Raw genomic sequence first — 22,820 nt, forward strand, 5'->3', positions numbered from 1 at the left:
GTTCCTGAACCTGATGGCGTTGAGTCTTGTGGCACCGATACCTCTTTCCTGATAACAGCAGCGAGAACAGAGCGTGCGCTGGGTGGTGAGGATCCTTGATGATTGCTGCTCCTCTCCGACAGCAGCGCTCCCTGTAGATGTTCTCGATGGTGAGGAGGGTTTTCACCCTTGATGTTCTTTCTGCTCTACACTTTTATCATAGCCCTCAATTATGTTAAAATCTAAAAATCTATGTCCTGTTCTGAGCTGCCACAATCCTCTTGACTAAAGTTTTGCAATGACTCAATGCCACAATAAGGGATTTAAAGCTGATCCCTCATTTTGCTCATGCCATCCTAGCTCGGGGAAGCAGCAATTCTGAACTGGATCTATCAAATCCCATTTAATTTGAGATAACCTTTTATTTTTCGAAGCATAAGAGTATGGACCCATGAGCATCAATCTGACGAATCTTCATCGAATCCTCTCCAAGTCGCACCCCTGTGTGGCGACCAAGCTTGTGTGCGACTATTCCAGGTTCCATCTCACCGGGACCCCATACAAGTGTAGTCAGACATCTTTATTCTTAAGATTAAAATACTCTTGCAGTGAATACGTGCCATTTGTCTTCCTAATTGCTTGCTACAGCTGTGTTACTAACATTTGGTTCGCCGGCATTGCCTCAACATCTCCAATTTTCGCCATTTTAGAAAATGCTTGCTTTTCAATTTTTTTTCCCCCCCATCAAGGTAGATAACCACAAATCATTCCACATATTTCATTTGTTCTGACCTCGCCTCTCTCTGTATCTGCCTCACAATGTATGTTGCCGTTTTGCTTTGTATTGCCAGCAGGCATTGATAAATTACACTTGGTCCCCTTAGCCAAATTATTAAATCGAGTAGACATCAATTTCTCTGCTGGATCTCTCCAAACAACGACTTGTACTGGTTTAAATGTACTTCCCCTGAAACATTACCTTTATCTTTGCTGTATAAAGTACACTCTTTGATCTACTGAGTTTCTCCAGCCTTGTGTTTTTACTTCAATCACTGTATCTGCAGATGTTTTGTTCTACTCCAAGTACCTCAAACCGATTGTGTTATAATGTCAAGAAAAGCTTGTTTTAATGAAAGATGATTGGCACAAAGCATCTTTTTCTTGAGGATTTCTAGTTTTTTTTATCTATTTCCCATGATGTTGTTATTGGAAAACTTGTTTTCAAGCGTAATAGACTGGATTTTTTATTTTGCATTTGCAGTGACCTTGCATTTATCCTCGGATCTAGTAATGATTAGCATCAGGCTTCCCATTTCGTTCCCCTACATTGGTTGCTATGGGATGTCATTTCAGATGGGTTTCTGACATCTTGCAACTGAGGTAATTCCAGGCAATTACAGTCCATCTTGATTTTGCACTAATCGATATTACAAATAAACTCAGCGTGCTACTTACTTGCTGCAGTAGTGTGATACGGTTGCCAAGTTGAGCTCTTAGTGTAATAGGTCAGTATTTTCCGTTAGTAAACAACAACCAAGAATTGCATATACAGTAGGCCAATCTCTACAGACTGATCCAGCTTGCTAATTAATTATTTAAGGATTCTTCTCTACTGCATTAGATGTTGAGGAAGATACTTCAAAGTAATTTTCTTTTGATTGAGTTCCTTTGTCTCTGAACCAGAAATGTCTGTCGGCTATCTTCTAGGGTAGATTTAATTGAAATTGAGGTACTTGAGAGAAAATACTACACTAGAATCAGTAGACATAAACAGGAAGTCCAAATCAGCCCTTTTGTAGGTGATATAAGGGGCTAGTTCTACATGCAGAGATGAATAATCTGCAACATTTTTGTTTTTAAATGTTTGTGTATCAGTGAATTTTCTCAATCCAAGGTTAATAGGAGATGCTGCAAACCTGGTGCATGGAATTGGGTCACTGATCTGTGATCTGGTTAACTCCCTTTCCACTTTTAGAGTATACCGATATGATGAAATAGAGCTGCGCTTGAATCTTGAATGAACAAAGGGAGGCTGGAAGGGCCGACCCGAAACATTGACGACTCCTCTCCATAGAGGTTCCAGCCTCTCTTTGACCATCGTCCTTGTGCTCATCGGTGAAATAATTAAAACTGGAAGCGCAGGAGTTCAGCCTTACAGATGTCCAAAAGCCTGAGGATTTTAGAACTCTGGGTATTTTTTTGAAATAGGAAGACTTTAGATGGATGTGAGCATAGGGAGAAATTTAGAACTGAGATGTTAAACCATTAATTGTTTTCACTATGACTGACTTGAGGCTATATGTTCCAGTGGTATTTCTCATGTCAGTTACTGAATATCATATTGTCGACTAATCGGTGGTAAACTCATTGTTCAGAAATACACTCCTCTGGTCCATATTACTATATTGGCTACTATATCTACTTGTCTAAAGGAGTTTCAAAGGTAAACTGTTCGTAATAATTTTAAAAATTGATTAAAATTGAGTTTGTCTAGGAAAAGTCTTGATAAAAGACCTTTGGCATTTGTCATTTTGATTTTCATTCTAATTCTTATTTTATTTATGTGTATGGTTGGTTACACTTTGCATATTCCAGCGTAGGGAATTTTGCAAGTGCGACAGTATGTAGAAACTTGTTCAAACCAACTTCTAGCAAGTTCTTTGAAATTTGCATATTAATAATGAGTAAGATGGGTGTTTCCAAATAGATTTCTCAGTGTAATAAAATGAATCAAGTGGCTTATTTATGACTGGTTCTGTAATGTTGAGGTATAATGGAGTTGGGTATATTGGTGGAGTTTAAGATTATTAAGTTGGTGATTTTTTTTCTCTCTCTGCTCTGGATATATTTCCAATAAGCTAAAGTAGCTCCAAAATGCTCTCACATATTGATCATAAGGATCCACATCAGTTAATAGTTGATAGGTAATTAACATTCCAAAATATCTCTTAAAAACTATTTGTCCTGTTCTTAATTTTTACATGTATCTCAAATTTCTAAAAATGCTGTATGATACCTGACCATTTCTACATAATAATTTTCTGTCCTTATCAATTTTTTAGCTAATCCAGTCCTTTGTAAAACCTTCCCATCAAATTCTTTGAGGACAGTTTGATTGTACAACTAAAATTCCACACTCCACTTTTTGCATGTACCCTTTTTCCATTTCTGTACCTAACATTGTGATTTTCTTTGAATTATATACGCTGTTCTTTTCTAATGTTGTTTTCTGTTAATGTTTAAACTGAACAATTTCTGTTAGAACCTGTCTAGAGTTAGGGGTTCTTTGATTACTCTATCACAATATTTCTACTGCCCTCCCTCTAGCTGGGTTTGTCAAGTCACCCTTGTCAGAAACTAAACTGACAGGAGATACCTTTGAGCTGTACTGTGATGTGGTAGGGAACCCCACACCCGAGATCCAGTGGTGGTACGCGGAGGTGAACAGGGGCGACTCGTTCATAAAACTATGGAATGGCGCTTGGAAGCGACGGGTTTCAATAAGCACGGCTTACGGCAGGAATGGAGTGAGTGTGCTGCGTGTCACTAGGTTGGTCCTGGAAGATACGGGAACTTATGAATGCAGGGCCAGCAACAACCCCATGCGGAACGACCTCCGACAAAATCCAGCCATTACCTGGATACGAGCTCAGGCCACTGTTGTCATCCTACCAAGTGAGTACTGCATATTGTAGTACCATTAGCAGTTCCCGCTGGTCATTGAGACCTTTCACCTTTCCTGTTGTCTCCACATAATTCTTCCCCCCCCCCCCCCACCCCTTCTCATTCACAGTGTTGTAGACCTAATAGTCCAGAAATGCCTGAATTATTGTCCCCTGTCTTACCTATCCTCCTCATGGTGCCTCTAGTTTGTGAACAGCTTCCATTAGAATATAAAGCGGTATCGGTGCCATGTTGCTCCGCAGAGTGTAGTATGTATCGTTTTGTCTGTAATGCATAAATCCCTTACCATCTAATTTAACCCCCCCCCCCCCCATTCTCTCCCTTGAACATTGTGAACTTGAAAACCTAAGCAGTTGTGTTTTTAATTGATGGTTGTATTGAATCTTTTAGTGTTTGAGACATAAAGCTGACCAGTTCCATTTTCTTTTGAAATGAGCATGGGCAGTCATAAAGAGTGTTGATGAATCTCTGTGTGGGTGTGCATGTGAAGTTTTATTTTGGTGTACTCTCCTCCAGATAAGAGACGGATGGTATAGTGAACTGCAAAGAAAGATGCTCCGCATGTTAATTGGCTTCTGCAAATTCAGGAGTTTTTTTAAAAAAATGGTGCAGGACAATAGTTTTGCAGATACTTTTAATAATGAAGACTAGTAAGGTTTAGATCTAGTGCAGTCATAAACTAAGTAATGGAATGATAAATAATTTGTAATGCATTTTACTCTGGATAAATACTGTACATTTTTTTTTAAAAAGTCCACTTTACAAATGCAGCAATTATGTAATTTAAATAGAATTGCAGGGATTCTGAATGTAATTTACTGATGAACATGTATCCCTCTTTTGTGAAATCTCTTTTCCAAGTCACAGACATAAATTTTGCTCCATGTAGATGAATTCATAAGGAATGAGGTGGAAGATGTTTTGAGCCTAACAGAATTGCCATCTTACTATTACAAATCATTTGACATTGGTATTCCTAAGAAATCACTATTAATCATCTTGTGGAAACAACAAATGCAACAAACTATGCCCAACTTAATGGGTGGCACAGTTGGCAGGGCGGTTAGTGTAGTGCCCTAACAGCAATCGGGACTAGGGTTAAAATCCCACTCTGTCTGTAAGGAGTTAGTACGTTCTCCCGTGGGTTTTCCCCCAGGGGCTCCAGTTTCCTCCCACTGTTTAAAAACATACTGGGGTAAATGGGGTGGCACGGACTCATGGGCCAAAATGGCCTGTACGTCTTAAGTTTTCAAAAATTAAAAAAATAAAATAAAGGTGCTTCCTCCAAGGGAAAAAAAAAACCAAGTCAGCTCATTATTTTAAGAACTATTTCAAGTTTTGTTTCTTCTTCCTAGGTTTCGAAACTTGTTCAGAGAAAGAAAATGTGACTCTATTGTAGATTCTTGAAGCTCTTTTTACTGATGAGAACTGGATATTATTTAACCTTGCAGAGAGATTTAATCTGCATTTGAAAATATAAAAATTTCTGCGGAGACAAATTCTGTATTTTTTTTAAGAATGATGTAGGTTAATGCTGCCATTTTAAAGAGTGGTCAGAAACATCACAGAGAAGTTTTTTTTAAAGTTCCCTAATGCCAGTCATTTATAGCCTTCTGTACTTGTTGGATGGTTTGAAATATTACATTGTCATATTCTTCATATGAGGGGATTCTTTCATCCTTGCTTTTCAGTCCTCTTGGTAAGTTAATACTACGAAGATAGCAGGTTAAACACACTTTAGAACAATGAGTGAGTACATTTTGAAGATTTTCCAACTCCTGAGAATTCTTTTGTCTCGCTCCCACCATCTTACTTTCCCATCCCACAGACTGGAACATGTAGCAATTATGCTCTGCTTTCCATGTCATTCAGGCCTCCAATGCCATTTTCAGCTCTGCATAAATCTAAAATACTTAATTTTAATAGGACCATGATTTTGGAATGCAGTGTTCATTTTTATTGTTTCAAATAGACCATTGGATCAATGCAATATTCATTTGTCAAATTGAAAATAAATTTAGAAAGCTTTCTAAGTGATACTCTGCTCCCAGCAGAGTTATTACCAAATGTAAGATACATATTGGAGTGTTCAAAGTTCAGATTTATTGTCTGAGTGCATGTAAGTGAGATGCAAGTTTTGAACATTTTAAATTGGGATACCCTTGTCATATTCCTAGAAAACCTTTCTCGGAGGAAAGAGTGATTAATGAACAGCAATATTTTTTATATGTAGTAAAATCCCAGTTATCCAGGATTCAAGGAACCGGCAGACTGAAGCAACTGGCAAAAGATCGTGGAAAATAAATAGATTTATTTTAAAAATGTAATTTTAAAATTGGCACACCTCCAGCAGTTAATTCGCTGATCTCAAGCAACCAGCAAATTCATTTAACTGGCCTCTTCCAATAGGTGCCAGAATTGGGAATCTTATTGCTACCGAGAAAAGTAGACGCAAAACCTTTGGACAATGAACCTGAAATGAGATGGGTTGCAATCTGACCTTTTCCTCCCCCATTCTTTTTAATTGTGTTGTGGAGCTCAACAGATAAAAGTGAAATATCTTAAGCATTGATTTAGTTATTCTCTTTTTCCTCATGAGCATTATGTTGGTCAAGGTTTAACTTTCATTCCATAAAACCAATGGCAATTGAAAGAATGTTGAAGCCATGAATGGTCAGAATTTGGAAGCCTGCTGTATAGGACGACTCGCGTGTAGGATGACCCCAGAATTTCCACCTAAAATGTAGGTTTTGAGTGATACCCTTTGTATAAGACGACCCAAATCTGGCCCTTACTGCTGACGAGTGGATGCTTTTAAAAGCAAATTACAAGATTTTAATAACAACCATGTAAAATGTTACCAATTTTATTTGGAAATTTTGAAATAAACCACTGTCGGCTACTGTAGCAGGCGGTTTAAAGCCTGCACACAACCGACAACCGTCAGACGAGGCGCGTAGACCCCACGGAGGAGCCCTATGACTTCGCTGATAACTAACAGGATATGTGCAAGATTGCATCGGAGCCATTGGGAAGAAAGTGTTGAGATTAAGGTGAGATTTTTAGATCTGACGTGTAGGATAACCCCTGATTTTTAAGGGAAAAAAAATTAAGTTTTGAGGGATCGTCCTCTATGATGATATGTATGATATTTGCAGTCAATTAGGCCAGGCAGACAATACCTCAAAATTTGAAATTAGATTTTGGATGGACACAAGATGCTAGTCTAATTTAAGAAAGATTATTATAATATATTTTATATCGTTCTATTTTCAAACATTACTTGTCAGTTAAATTTTACTTTTGTGTCGGGGAAACATCTGAAGTTCATTTTTGAGGTGTTACTCCATTGGTGCCTTGGTCTTACCAATTTTACCCCTCATCTTGCAGAATATTTGCTGTTTAATTTGCATGCACCATTGGTATTTTTGAAAATTGAACAAAAGAAAGTTGCTTTAATATTATGTAAAATACATGGCGAAGTTGAGAGAATCTTTTCAGGGAATTAAAAGTATAAAATGTAACTGCATGAAATAATTGTTAACAATTAAATTCTGGAAAAGGGAGATTGAGTTAGACAAGTTAGATTCATTGAAGTTGGTGAAATGAGTATATTATACGGTTCTTGAAGGTCTTTTACTACTGTAATTGAAATTAAAAATTTATTAATGCTCCTCAATCATCGATGTCCATTTAGGTGTGCTGGATACAAGTAAAGCTGTTGGGAAGGTAAAGAGAGCATAAATCTAAGGTGAAGATAAAATATAATAATAATTGACCATGTATAGATGGTAATTTTACATGAACCGTCAGAGAAATAGACTTGGGATATGAAAAGCAAAAAAAAAAATCTGCAAATGCTAAAAGATGGAAATTCTGGAAATAGAATGTCAGGTAGCGTGTGTGGAGAGAGGAAAACCCAAACCGATCTTGTTATGGCCATCAGAAACGGCCAGTTTTTGATGCAGACTGCGAATGCATAGCCTGAATAGGTTAACTTTCGTGTTGAGTTCTGAGGGCTACGTGGCTGGTGGGAAGATGAGGTGCTAGTCCTCCAGCTTACTTTGTTGGTACAATGCAAGAAGCCAAAGATTGAGATCCAAGCAGGATCGAAATTTAAAGTGAAAGGCACCAAGTTGCTGTTGTAGACTAAATGGAGCTTCGTCAGAGCAGTCTGGCTTTTTAAAAGTAAGGGGAATCACATTGTGACCCCATTTGAAATGCACTAAATTGGAAGAAATCTAAGTGAATTGCTGCTTCACCTGTAGTAAGGGATGTCTTGATAGTGGGAAGGTTCTGCATCTCCTCCTTCATAGAAAGGTGCCATCAGGAGAATGAGTTTTGAAGGCAATGGAAGAGTGAGTTTGGAATGCTGAGACAACCAATATTATCTGGTGGCATCACATAAAAGTGGGGGAAGTTAATCTGTTGAATATTGGAGGATGGTGGAATGGAAAATAAAGACAAGGGGAACCCGAGCGCAGGAGAATGAAGACAGGAATAGTTGAAGTTCATGATCTTTGATGCCTGAAAGGAAGGAAAAACTCTGCGGCAAAGGATGAAATACAATTGCAGACATAAACACAGTTAAACAGGAGAGTGTGCAGATGCTGGGATTATAGTGGAATCTGCAAACCTGCAGGGGAATCACAGCAGGTCACAGCATCAAAGGGAACGAAAGGGCATGGTATAAGCAAAGAACCGGCAAGTGCCTGAATGAGGGGTGATTTGGGGGGTGGTGGGGTGGAGGAGTGATGTCAGGGCATGTGAAGCAGTATAGGATAACAGTTAAGAGCTCCTAGTTGGGAGGGTGGAAGAGAAAAAAGCAAAGGTGATAGGACGGGGTTCAGGTTTGAGATGGAATCAGTCAAAATTCAAAGTACAGATTCTTTGTCAGACTCCATGCAGGGTCTCACATTCTCTTTTCTGTGGGCCAGGCAGAATTCATACTTATCGGTAGTACAAAAGGAAACTGTACTGAAGGAAAGATGGGTACACAAAAGAGAGAAATGTAAACAAGAAGGAAGTGCAAATACAGAAAATACTCAATCATAAATAATGGCAAATTAAGGCTCCTTTTAAATGAGTCCGATTGAGTTAATTCTGCTGGAGAGATCAAGAACATGCAAGTTCTGAAACATGATGAGATTTACATGTAATTCTAGTCTTGTAAATGGTAAGACTTGATTAAAACTGAGCATTGCCTATATTAATGCCAGCAATTCAACTTTGTGCATAAATTATTCTCTGAGATATTAAGATGCTTACCACGTTTCAGTTTTCTAGGTGAGATTATCAAGTATATGCCGGGATAAACCTTCAGTTGCTCAATAAGTTGTAACGATGTGTTCACGGTCACGTTGTGGGTTTCCACAAAGTATTTTACATTGTTTCTGATCTGGAGACTAAGAGACTTCAGCAGATCGTGTTGAATTAGGGTGGGAATGAGCATCGTGCACAAGATTTGGTGTGCAGTGGGCTTTAATGAGGCATTTAGGAAGGGAATTTAGGAATTTAGGAAGGCTAAAATTCATCTCCATGAGCGAGATGAAGGGAAGATATTAATAGGCGGAGTTGATGGAGATATGGGGGTTATTGATGTTGATAAACGCATTTCTCGTGCTGCAGAAGGTGATGACAGTAATTTTAAGATCTTGTGTGGAAAATTTTAATTGTGTGGTGCTGGAATGCAGGACACAAATGTGGGTCAGCAGGATAGGTAATTATTGTTGGCTGGAAAGGACACAAATAGCTGCATTTTGACAGTAGCAGAGGTAAAGTGGAAAATCAGTCACTAATGCTTTGACATGGAGTGGACTTTGGGAAGTTTAACAACGGGATCTTCCCTTGTACTGAGGAAACTATTGAATCGATTATGTAGATGGAAGAAGATTGTCTTTGTCAAGGAGTGGACTGTAGGTCAGGAGCTCCTTCAATGTCCCACATACAATCCAAAGATGGATTTTCAATGGTATGATATTGAAAACATTGGTGTCTTTAAAATGACACACCTCCAGTGTAAAATAATAATACATTGTGAATTAGATGGTATGTCAGTGCTGCATTTGAGCATTATGGGAGATTCACCATACACATGACCTGTGCATGTTATATTTCTTATTCATCGAAAATGATTGTGGAGGAAGCAAACCAGTTACTGGCATTCTCAAATTTTGTAAACAATTGACTTAATTTACCTGAGAAATTTGGATTAGTTTCATCAAATTTGTGTTTTCAACAGTTGCTTTTTCAGATAAATGTAGCTATAGGGTCAGATTAAAGAAATAGACAGAATTTTTTTCCCATTTTTGATGTGAATACCGGTATTATTTGACGAATGCGTGTTGTCTTTGCAGATTTTCTCTTCCAACACGATTGATTCTTTGGGATGCCTCGATTTCCAATTTTTTTTTCCTTTCCCATGACTATATCCATAGGAATATACTATTCTAAAATTCTCAAATTGTCCAGCTTTTTCTTTATTTAAAATCTCAGTGAAAGCAAGCTTTTCATAAATTGAATACTATTGTAAGAATTTGAAATGTCAGATACTGTAATGGAGCCAGAAACAAATTGCTGATGGGCCTCAGTGGGTCAGGCGGCATCTGCGAAGCTCGAGGGATGGTCACTACTTCAGGTCAGGATCCTCAGATTTATTGTCGGAGGACACGCATGATAGCACATACAACCCTGAGATTCTTTTTTCCTTTGGGCCAGGTAGAATTACCGCTTCGTAGTAGTTAAAAAAAAACTACACAACCTACACATGTAAACAAATAAAGAAATGTTAACCAGCTGACTGCAATGAAGAGAGGAAAAAAATCAGTAAAGTTCAAAAATAAGAGTCCTTAAATGAGTCTGATGGAGGGGTAGCAGCTGTTCCTGAACCTGGTGGTGTGAGTCCTGTGGCACCTGTACCTCTTTTCTGATGTCAGCAGGGAGAACACAGTGTGTGCTGGGTGGTGTGGATCCTTGATGATTGCTGCTGCTCTCCGACGGCAGCGTCCCCCGTATATGTTCTTGATGGTGGGGAGGGTTTTACCTGTGTTATCCTGCGTTGTGTCCACAAACTTTTGCAAGGCTTTCCACTCGGGGGTATTGGTGTCCCCATACCAGATCATAATGCAGCCGGTCAGCACACTTTCCATCGAATGTGTGTAGAAGTTTGCCAGGGTTTCCGATGTCATACCAAATCTCTGCAAACTTCTGAGAAAGAAGAGATGGTGACGTGTTTTCTTCACGATGCCATTAGTGTGTTGTGTCCAGGAAAGACCCCCAACAACTTGTATTTTCTCACCCCCTCTACCTCCAATTCCCCCATGATCTTTGGATCGTACACATCTGCTTTTCCCTGCAGCAAGCCTGCTCATTTCCTTTGGAAATTTGTTTTTAGTTTTGTTTGAGGATAATCGCCAAATATTGGTCAAGACAGAGTGCCTGCGTGATAATTCAATAAAAGTTGATGTTTCTCCAACTTCCTACGTGATGCAGCAAATCTGAAATGATCTTTGTGTTCAGCTTGTAATCCCCAATTATTTTTTCAGGGAAAAAAATTGTCCAGTATTATCTTGATAATCACACTTCAGCCTTGCTAAGTGGAGACTTGGCTTGCACCTTATGCCATTTGCATCAGCATTTTCACAAAGCACTCTTCTCTCCAGAGTTATAGCAAGATAGAGGGACAACAAATAACCTTGAAATGTCAGCTTCCTAAACATTCATCCAAGCTGGCAGTAACAAGTTGTGTTAGTCATCACAGTTTTTTTCCAACCAAACGTAGTTATTTGAATTCTAAACTCTATGCAATAGATTTGTGTAGCAATGAGTGTTTTGGTTGGCCACAATTTTTTTTTTAGTTAATAGCACCACTGAATGAATAAGTGCAGCAGTTTGTGGAAAGAGAGTTGTATTTGCGAGTGGTTGGTGACTGTGAGCTGGCTGCATTTGTATTCCCCTAGCACACTGACATGCTTGCTAACCTCTTCTATTTTGCTCGGTGCATTTCAGAACCAAAGATCCACTCGTCTGATGAAGTTACTCTAAAGTCTTCCAACCCTGATATCCTCCTATATTGTAACCTGACTTTGGCGTCAACTCCCTGCAATGGCAGCTACTGGATGAAAGATGGGGAAGAGATTTCGGGGAGCAGGAATAATGCTTCAAACAGCACAGAGTACAAGTGAGAACCATGCCTTTCGTCCTCTGGAGCTATGTATAAGATGTTGGAAATGAGGGTGTAAATAAATTAAAAATTAATACCCAGAATGCAAGACAAAATGATCCCTTGTGCGAATTCTATGATTGGATAAATTGTGCATTGAGAAGTTGGAATGGCCTTTAAGACAAGCATATCTCATCTGCTGTGTCCTTTTCAAACGTAACTCGGCTACTTTTTGAAGGGTAAATAATGGCCTGAAACTGTCAGGAAGTTGCTTTAAAACAATAACAAATGGTAATTATCTTTTCAAAAGGGTTTTTTATTGCTAAATGATCAGGAGGGATGTTTTTGAGAAGCTAGTTGTGAACGACCGTGATGAGGCGCAGTCCTTGTTATAATACAATAATCCGGACCTGTATTTTTTTCTCAACAGTATTGAAACAAACCGAGAAGAGGAAAGCTGAATTTATTGAGAAATTATTTTATGAATATTTTTTATAATCATTTGAGTATTTTAACTAATAATGGTTTATGTGCATTTCTTGGTCTATTCAAAGGAATCTCTCATTTGCCATAAATCCTCTTAACAGGAAAAAAAAGGTGCCATTAGCATTGTGTCCAAATACTTGGTTGTTTACTTTAGAGACTCTATCTGGCACTCACATCTTCACACTAAGGATTTTAGATATTAGTTCTTATGAAGTCAGGAGGGGCTATTTTCCATTCCCAACGTGATATAAATAGAAAGGAGTTTGAGGGCATAGTCAAGCACACTGCTTTTTGAAAGCATCACTCATTTCAAAGGAAAGCAGATCATCCCTTGAATAGGGAATCTGATGTAAACGTTCCTCCTCCTCTGTGCTTTTCAAGGCAACCTTGGAAAAAAAAGACTCCGTCTGCCCCTTCACCCTCCCCGCCACGCCCCCCCCCCCAAACATTTCCCCATGTCTTGATGAAGGTCTCAAGCTTGAAACAGTTATAAATCATTTTTATATTTGTTTCCCCTTATCATATGGACCAATGTTTACTTTCCTTCCCAACAAGTTGCATACCTTCATGCTAAATTTATTACACAAGGGCACTGAGATCTTTCTGAACATCAACATTTCATAGCTTAATTCCATTTAGCATTGAGCCGCACCCCATTGAAACAGGGTTCAGGGAGTATGAGTTGATGTCCCTGTCTTGTAAGAATGGTATTTACTGAATATCACTGCAAGTGTGTAATATATATAGAGAGAGAAAGTAGGCGCGCACTGGTATCGGAGATCACTGAACCCAATGAGAATGTTTACAATTGTTGTAGTATTAAGTATAGTGTGTTCCCCATTACGATTTCCCTGTGTGTACAATAAAGATCATCTTTTTTTTGCTTTTTAAACAAAGTTTAGTTCCCCCTCAAAATGAGTAACTTGTACTGTTTGGCCTATTTTTGCCCTAACCTGTAACCTATTGATCCCTTTGTAATTTGCTTGTTTATTTTCAGTCACCCAGTGTGGAATAAACTTGACCCTTCATATTAATAGAGACAATAGTTGAAGCCCCAAGCTGGGCCTGGCCACGGCAAAACTATTTATTCCTACTTTGTTTTCTGTCGTCATTATCCTCAACCTTGTGTAATTTCTCTTGGAAATTGTACCATCAATTGATTCTCTCTGACATCTTTAATGAAGTCAAATAAGTTTGTCAAATGCCATTTCTCTTTCATAAACCTAGGTTTTTAGAACCATTATTAGTTCAGGACTAGGTAATAAACTCTCTTTGAATAGAACATAAAGTAAATTGTGTTCATTTGGGTAAGAGGAAGAGCGAAAATATGCGACATCCCTAGTCTAGGTGGCTTGCTTCATGCTGTATATGGATCCTCCAGCCAAAGGGGTGTTTTATAGTATCAGATCATTTTGACCAAAAAATCCACACCAAATTCCTTCTCAAGGTTGGAAGGTTCACCTGATTTATGGCGTGTTGTATGTATTGATCGAATACTGAATCATGTAAGAGGTTGGCCATGATGTTTGATTAAGAATAGTAGAACCTACTGCACAGTTTTAAAGGCCATCAGCATTCCGAGGGGCTTGGAAGTTTTTCAAAATATTGGTGATTCTTTTATATATATATATATTATATATATATATATATATGTGTGTGTGTGTGTGTGTGCATACTCATCCCTGTTTTACAAGAGATGTACTGCCATTAGAAGATAGATTTTCATTTCAAATTTCTAATTTCTTCTTGGACAATTGAGAATAAAATCCTGTTTTATTCATTTTTATTTTTCTATTTCCTTTGCAATCCAGGATTATCAAACCAAGGAAAGATGATTCTGGAGAATATCAATGTGTCTTTACATTTGAAAATTCCCTTCCGGTGAATGCCACTATTGATGTCAAAGGTAGGCTGTATCTCAGTAGTTCTCCACCCTTTCCCACCCACCCCACTCAAACACCACCATAGATAACCCCTTACTAAGCACAGAGCACCTATGCCATGGTTCTCTGTGGTTAGTAAAGGATTACTTAAGGTGGTATGTGAATGGGGAGGAAACAGGTTGAGAACCACTGCTTTATCTCCTTTTCGTGGGAACACAAAAAGATGCTGGTTGCACTCCCCAGCTCTCGCGCTCACTAACCCATTTCCCCGTCTAGTGACGTGGAAAAAGTAGAAATAAACTGGTCTACTGACAAAATGGAATGAGCAGCAGGATTGATACTGGGGTCTCAACATTTCAGATTTATTGTCAAGAGTGCATGACATCACATACAACCCTGAGATTTCTTTTTCCTGGGGGTGCGGCAGAATTACCATTAATTGGTAGTGCAAAAAATAAACTGTACACAGCGTAAAAATCGAAACAAAGAACTGTTAATGAATGTAAACTGTCCAAAACAGAAAGCCAAGAAAAATCATTAAAGTGCACAAGTAAGAGTCCTTCATTGAGTCTCTGATTGACTTTGTCATTGAGGATTTTGATGGTAGAGGGGTAGCAGTTGTACCTGAGTATTGTGGCACTTGTACCCCTTTCCTGAACAGAGCATGTGCTGGGTGGTGAGGGTCTTTGATGATTGCTGTTGCCCTCTGATGGCACCGTTCCCTGTAGATGTACTCAATAGTGGGGAGGGTTTTGCCTGTGATGTTCTAGGCTATGTCCACTACCTTTTGCAGGGCTTTTCGCTCAGGGGTATTGGTGTCCCCAGACCAGACCGTGATGCAGCCCATCAGCGTACTTTCCACCACACCTTTGTAGAAATTTGCCAGGATTTCTGGTTTCTTTCATCCAATTATAAAAATAGAACAAAGCCCTGAATATGCTGTTGATAAAATTACCGGTGGCACAAAGATGGAAAGGAAATTAAGTTGTGAGAGGACTTAAGGAGGCTTCAAAGGGACATGGGTAGTAGAAGTGATTGGGCACAGACCAAAATGGAGTATCAGGTCGGAAGATGTGAAGGAAATTTTAAAAAAGAAACACGATAAAGAGATCACAGAGGTCTGAAATGCAAAGTGAGCTGCGAGTCATAGCACATGATTTTAAAATAAACTTATAATAATGATGTCTGGTAATTGAGAAAGCAAACGAAATACAACCTTTTATTGCGAGGAGAATACAAAAATAGGGAGGTTATGCTTTAGTTATATAGGGGATTGATGAGATGGTCCAAAGGTTTGATCTCCTTATTTAAGGAAGGATGTTAATGTGTTCAAAGTAGTTCACAGAAGGTTTATTAAACATGTAGCTAGAAAGAGCATATTATGAGATTGAACAGGCTGGACTGAAATTTAGGAGACTTGTTTGAAACTGCAAGATCGTTTTTAAATAATTTTTTATTTTTCATACTGTGAACCATATCAACCAAAATATATACAAACGTTTCTCATTAAATATACACAGTGACATTTTCTCCCTTTTTATCCCCCTCCCCTCCCTCCGCCCCCCCCTTCCCACCCCCCTCCAAAACCAATAAATATTCAACATGTACAATACAATAAACCATTAAACGATGTCATCACACAATGAAAACAAACAAGAAAAATGTGTCATCTACTTTTACACACTGGATCAAGTAATTTTGTCTTATCATTTTAGGGGGTGGAGGTCCGAGGCAAGCCCGCTCTGTTATGTTCCATGTACGGTTCCCAAATTTGTTCAAATAATGTGACTTTATTTTTTTAAATTATATGTTATTTTTTCCAATGGAATACATTTATTCATTTCCATGTACCATTGCTGTATTCTCAGGCTCTCTTCTGATTTCCAAGTTGACATTATACATTTTTTTGCTACTGCTAAGGCTATCATTATAAATCTTTTTTGTGCTTTATCCAATTTGAGGCCTAATTCCTTACTTCTTATGTTACCTAGAAGAAAGATCTCTGGATTTTTTGTGATTTTATTTAATATCTGATTTAGAACTTCCCAAAACTTTTCCACTTTCTCACATGCCCAAATTTCATGTACTGTTGTTCCCATTTCCTATTACAGCGAAAACATCTATATGATACTGTTGGGTCCCATTTATTTAACTTTTGAGGCGTGATATATAACCTGTGTAACCAATTATACTGTATCATGCGTAGCCTTGTGTTTATTATATTCTTGAAACTGCAAGATCTTGAGGGTCTTTAAAATGAGCTGTTTTAAAGAAAAATAAAAATGCTGCTGTGCATCTGTGGCATTTACGCATGAACACAAAAGTCCACAAAATTTAAAACATTTGAGAGTTTTCGAAGTCCAGATTCTCAGGTGGTCTGGATTTCTGTAACTCGGAAGCAAAATCTTGATCAGAAGTTGCAAAAAATCTTTAGGGTGCCTATGTACATTTTCATTCATGAGGTTTTAAGATGCAGCCTGCAGCATTGAGCCTTTCTTTCCAACCTAGAATACAAATTAAGAGTTCATACATGAAGGGTTGAATGCAAGAATATTCTGATCATTAATTGAAATAGAAGCGATTCTTGTGAAGCAAACTCTGCCATGATTTTTAATTTTTTTTTACTGCGTCTTAGAAAGATGCCATTGGATCCATGCTAACGCCTACCTAAGTTTTCCCTTTGGCCCAACATCTTGCTCTCTCACACATTCAGCTATTGCCCTTAGCTATTTTGTTATGTCCCTGCATAGCTGACCATCACTTGTTAACCAGCTTGTTTTTGCTGGCTTTGGGGAAGAAGTGAGAGCACCTGGCAGAAACTAATGGGGAGAACATACAAATTTCACTCATCTACCTCATTTAGACATAATTCTACCATCCTCTGTCAATTAGCATCAATACATGAATCCTTCAATCTCTCACTGCAGTTTTAAAATAAATGTTTCCTAATTCTATTGAAAATTATTGTTTATTTTGTTTCCTTCTCTACAAATGCTACCTGACCATCTGGGTGTTTCCAGCATTATTTTTTTTATCTTCAGATTCACAGCATCTGCAGTATTTGGCTTTCATGTGTGAAAATCTTAGTACTGATCCACATTATGGTGGGCCAAGTGCCTATACGAGCAGGAATCCTCCATTTTTTTTTTAATGTGTTTGAATTTCTTTTAAAATACCATGGGTATGGTGATTTTGTATTTTATTTTAGTAAATATGTATTGGTTGGTCAAATTGACAGTGAGGAATAATTGTGCTTTAGTTGCCATGCGTCAGTCTTCATTCTTAGCTCTCAAGGTTGAACTTTGCCATTTGTACTTGAATTTTGAGAATTTAATTTTTAATCCAATGTTATGCTTAGTAATGTTTTGTTAAGTCTTGTTTAGTGACTTCTGTAGAAGCAAACTGGATACCTCTCTTGAATGTTGATACCTTGTGCAGGACTAATTGCAGTAGGATGTTCTCGGTACAAGCAATCCAGAGATAATGCATACAAATCCCACTACGGCTGTTTTTAAAATAGAATTTAGTGAATGTGGGGCAGTTCGATGAATCACAAACTGCCCTTGTTTTAAAAACTGATCGTGTTGAATACAGAAACTGGCATACAAGTGAATGCAGTTCCAAGTTGTCCTGTTAATATTGGCCACATCCCATTCAGTTTTTTTTTAAAGGGTGGCGCAGTTATTGTAGTGGTTACAGCACCAGCGATCGGAACCAGGATGAGGAGTTTGTACGTTCTCCCTGTGTCTGTGTGGGCTTCCTCCGGGTGCTCCAGTGTACTCCCACTGTTCAAAACATACCGGGGGTTGGAGATCATTTGGGTGTAATTGGGCTCATGGGCTGAAATTACATGCAGCATGTAATGAGCAGCAATAGGGCAATGAACCAGATGATGTTTAATTTTAAAACACTAATTTTATTTCTTACTCTTAAACTATCCTTAACACTAAATCTAAACCCAACTGTTTGCATGTGTGTGTGCGATATACCCCAATTATTACAGTCCAGGCCAAAATCTAGAAAGTTGCTTCAAAGTTCAGTCTTTCAAGTACAGTGTTGAAGCGCAGGCCTTTGAAATTTGATGCCCAGAATTAATATTGAACTGAAGGGAAAATTGGAGTTGTGGATGCTACAGACTCACTAATTCTCCTTGTGTTGCCTTTGAAGAAATTTCCATACACACAAGCTGTGGTCACAACACTGCTGGTCCTTTTGTAGGCAAGACCCAAACTGGGTGGTCTCCACGAAGCTTCCAAGACCCTGGCACCGGTCGGTCTCTCCTAGCGACTTCCACTGTCAGTCACATACAAGATGAAGCGTCTCCAAGTGACTTCCACTGTCAGTCACATACAAAATGAAGCGTCTCCAAGTGACTTCCACTGTCAGTCACATACAAAATGAAGCGTCTCCAAGTGACTTCCACTGTCAGTCACATACAAAATGAAGCATCTCCAAGTGACTTCCACTGTCAGTCACATACAAAATGAAGCGTCTCCAAGTGACTTCCACTGTCAGTCACATACAAAATGAAGCGTCTCCAAGTGACTTCCACTGTCAGTCACATACAAAATGAAGCGGTCTCTCCTAGCGACTTCCACTGTCAGTCACATACAAAATGAAGTAATTCCCAAAAGACCCTCCTGGCACAGGTGAATCACTGAAAAGGTCCAGTCATTCACAGAGCATGCTTTGCCCTGAATTCCACAAAAATGGGTGGCCACCCAAGCTGCTTCAAACCGTTGTTTTCACTTCAGCAGTCAGAATGGTTCTCCCTTGCAAAATTACAATTGGCCATTTCATGTCGGGCCTCCACTTTGAGGCCGGCTACAGGAGTGGTTGGAAAACTTAAGAACTTGCCTTTCAGACAGCAGCCCTAAAAGGCTGCTCCAGCATCCCATTCATATCCAGAAGTGCCTCATAGCGCCCTCCAGATCCAACAGAGGCGGGGCGACTGGTGCTGAGCGCCATGCGTCATAAAAATGCAGCAGACCAATGGCCGTCTTCCCTACCCATAATACCCCAGGCAGCTGGAACCGTCCTGTGGTTCCCAGAACATTTCTAGCTGCGTGGGTGATCATGGGTAGGGAAGACGGCCATTGTTCTGGCATGTTTTGAGTGGCCCGAAGGCCGAAGTGGCCCAGTGCGACTGTCCCATCCCGCACCGGCTGGCCCCTGCTGCCCCGTCGGCTCCCTGGGTTCCCGCTGCCCCTCCGCCCCAGTCTTGGAAGGAGACAGATGAGTGGAGAGATGATTCGCGGGCTGACGGCATCATCAGATCGATCAGCGGAGTGCAGCTTTCTGCCGATTAACTCACTCCAAGAGGGGTTGGATTATGCGGCTCGGAGATGGCCTCCACACATTCAGAAAGGTTTCAGTAAAACGGGAGCACGTAATAGTGCTGTGTGTCTAAATTTTTTAAAATTAAAATTAAAAATATTTAAAATGTACATTTAAAGCTGGAATTATTTGCCTGCGCTATTTGAATGTTGGTGTGGACAAAAATATAATTTAAAATTGTTGTTGAAAATTTCTTGGTTTTGAAATGTAATTTGAGCTGGAGATTTTTGCTTTTAAAGTAAATATAGATATCATCTCCCATTTCATAATTAAGACTCTAAAATAAGGAGCTGGAGCAGGATTAGGTCATCCAGCCGTTCAGAGTCTGTCGTTCATCAACGTCATGGCTGACCTTCATCTCAGTTCCATTTTCCTTCACTATCCTTAGATCCCTTGATACTCATTGGAAGGGAATGGAATTAGTGTTGCAGCAAAAGGCCCAACTGCCTTTTTGTGCCGTACTCTAATTTTGCTGTTATAATGCAGTATTTTTCCCAGCTGCTGTAGAGCAAAAAGGCTATGTATTCTGCCAAAAGGAATAAGAGATGCTGTGAGCTGCGTTTGCCTCAAGCATTGAAGAAATGTATGTAAACAATGCTCAGTTCATTTAATGCTTGTGGAAGATTCTTCAGGAAAATGTATAGGTTTGTTGGACTAATTAAATAGTACAGAAGAAACAATTATAACATATAAATTCTCTGTAGAATACTGCATGTGGTGCAGAGATGAACAAGTAACATTAGCTAAAGAGTCTGCCTTTCTGGATTATTGTAAAATATTGGCCCATTAATCTCATATTACCAGGATTGGCCAATGGGTGGCAACTGATCTGCATTGTAAATGGGCCTCAAGTCTCAGGACTGTATTTTATTTGATTAAACACTGTATGGTGCTGATTGACTGAATTGACAGCAAAGAATAATTGTGCTTTGCTTGCCAGGCGTCAGTTCTCAGTCTTAGATCCCCACCCTGTATTGGTCAGCATCGCGAATGACTTCACTTTGTAAATTTACCATTACAAGATGTGAAGATTAACAATTTTGCGATGGAAGGCGCAGAAACCTTGGCCAACAATTTAGATTTTAAAGGAGAGAGAGAGAGGTTTAAGTGTGGAATTCTCTTAGAAGTATTGGGTGACCTGGTGCACTCTACTGTTTAGAACTCTATTTAATTGAATGGTGTCATCTCATTTGGCTTGTTATGGCCCCAAAGGACCCCAAAACCCAGCAGTAATCGAAATTCACCGACAAATGGTTACTTAAACAAAAGTTGCTTTTAATTATCTTTAAACGTGAAAAAAGGATCAAACTTTAACTTATTACTATTAACTTTACGTAATTTAACTCCTTTCTAATTCTAAGCGCACCTGTGTGTAATGTGTGTGTAAGTTCAAAAAAGTTCTTTGATTCACAGTCCAATCTCAACAAGTTCACTGGTAGCAGGTAAATCTTATACTGTGCACAGAATTTAGCATTTATGAATTTCACCAGGCTTTGGTGCTTGAAATGAAAGGTAAATGGTTACCGCTCAGGAAGGTTCCTGTCAGTTTTCAGAGAGAGATTTGTTGCTCGTTGGACACACCCACAACTGATTCCTTCAGATCAGCCACTTCAGTGTTTTGCCAAAGAAACCTACCCCATCAGGGTTTTCCAGGTGATACCCTCTTTCTTTCAGGTCACCACAGAGTTCCTTTTTGTTTCCCTTGTTTCAAGGGAAACATTAGACAGTCAGCCATCTCCTCTTGTATGGACCACAAGGGCTTTAACCAGGCTGAACTAAAAATTCACAGCCCAGCTTCCAAATGGGGTTTTTCCATAAGCTTGCCAGCTTGTCCTGTTCCAGTCCCAGCTACTGCTGCTCTGTAGAACTGATCGATCTCTCTCTCTCTCTCTCTCTCTCTCTCTCTCTCTCTCTCTGAGAAAACCACATGACCCTCTTAGAACTGCAAACTGCACTCAAACTCAGCACCAGACCTAATCTTCTGAGTTCGTTCATCTGTTGCTTTCCAAAACAATAATCCATTACTCCACAGCACGTCCAGTTAACACCTACTTGTGGAGTCCTTATAGACATCCTTCAAAGTTTTTGCAAAGGCACTCAGAAAATGAGAGCTGTGTTTAAGTGTTTGTGACCAACACTTTAAAAAAAAAACCTGCCACAATTTATCTCCTTTAAAACATAGCCATAGACAATATAAAATATAGCACAATCTGTCACAGGATGATGACCTAATTTTATGTGATGTTAGTTCCATCAGCGACCTTTTAAACTTGAACATTAAGCACATATTGTCAATATACAAGATGTCATATCAATGGTTCCATGTCTACTCACAGGGCTATCAGTGCATACTTGTATGAACTGATTGACTGGATATTGCCTCTGCTTTATGCAGAAAGATATCGAGAGCACCCTCTCCTATCCTGATTAAGCTGGGGAAACACTTCTGGGCTGGTTGAGGAGGTTTCAGGAGTAATCTTTTACTTGCTGCATTTTATGTCAGGACTGCCGAGGGAACGATTATGTAAATCAAACTGGTGAAAGATGTAAAATCTCCACATGGGAGAATTGTTATTACACCATGTGTCTCATAATCAACAGGTTAGATGGCACTGATATAGAAAGAATATCTTTTACTTGTTGAAGAATGCTAAATTAGAGACCAAGAGTACAAGTTAATTAATAATTTTGTTTATGGCCATGATCTTTACCTGATGCAGTAGGGATGGCCAAAGATTTTTGGTTTGGGGCGGCATACAGAAAAATGTAAGGAGTCCTGGGGCAAACAATATCAATCCTGGCAGTTTTCAACCAGTTACATTTTTTAAAAAAAAGTTTTTGTTTATTTACTTAATTATGTGGTGGCATCTAGTGTTGAAACTCAGAAGTTCAGTGGTATCGTTCAAAATGGCACTGGCATCTGGTGCAATGTACATACAATGCAATTTGTCGTTAGAGGCTACATCCTAACGGGCCGCGGTTTGGTTATCCCTGTGCTCCAGTAAGAATTGTTCTTTTGTGAGCAGTCTTGCAAATCAACTCTGATATCCATACAACCATGCAAAGTAGAAGAGCACGGTTGCAGAATATAATGTTGTATTGAAAAAGTCAATTGCATTGACTTGTGTGTGTGTGTGTGTCCTGTGACTGTTTATTTAGAATATACTGTCTACTTACTTTTGTGTGGTCAGGAGAATATAATGAGCAAACCATGTTTGGAAGTTGCTACCTGTAGATCAAGGGTGCACAATCAAAATTATGTGGACCAAAATCTTGAACAAGAAAGAACC

General features: G+C 39.1%; 2 protein-coding genes across 2 annotated transcripts in view; both read left to right on the forward strand.

Moving 5' to 3' along the window:
* The window catches only part of LOC138745551 (neuroplastin-like), a 53,118-nt gene that overhangs the window by 15,794 nt on the left and 14,504 nt on the right, over positions 1–22,820 (forward strand). The window contains exons 2-3 of the mRNA XM_069902691.1: positions 11,671–11,842; positions 14,122–14,216. Of these exons, the coding sequence (XP_069758792.1) occupies positions 11,671–11,842; positions 14,122–14,216 (267 nt within the window). The remainder of the gene's footprint in view (positions 1–11,670; positions 11,843–14,121; positions 14,217–22,820) is intronic.
* On the forward strand, positions 3,270–11,660 carry LOC138745799 (neuroplastin-like; the record flags this gene model as incomplete). The annotated part of the gene is made up of 2 exons (XM_069903113.1): positions 3,270–3,654; positions 5,019–11,660. Coding segments are annotated over 2 exons (429 nt in total), but the record flags the coding sequence as incomplete, so codon positions are not given.

The sequence above is a fragment of the Narcine bancroftii genome, chromosome 11 (assembly GCF_036971445.1).
Source record: "Narcine bancroftii isolate sNarBan1 chromosome 11, sNarBan1.hap1, whole genome shotgun sequence".
Lineage (NCBI taxonomy): Eukaryota > Metazoa > Chordata > Chondrichthyes > Torpediniformes > Narcinidae > Narcine > Narcine bancroftii.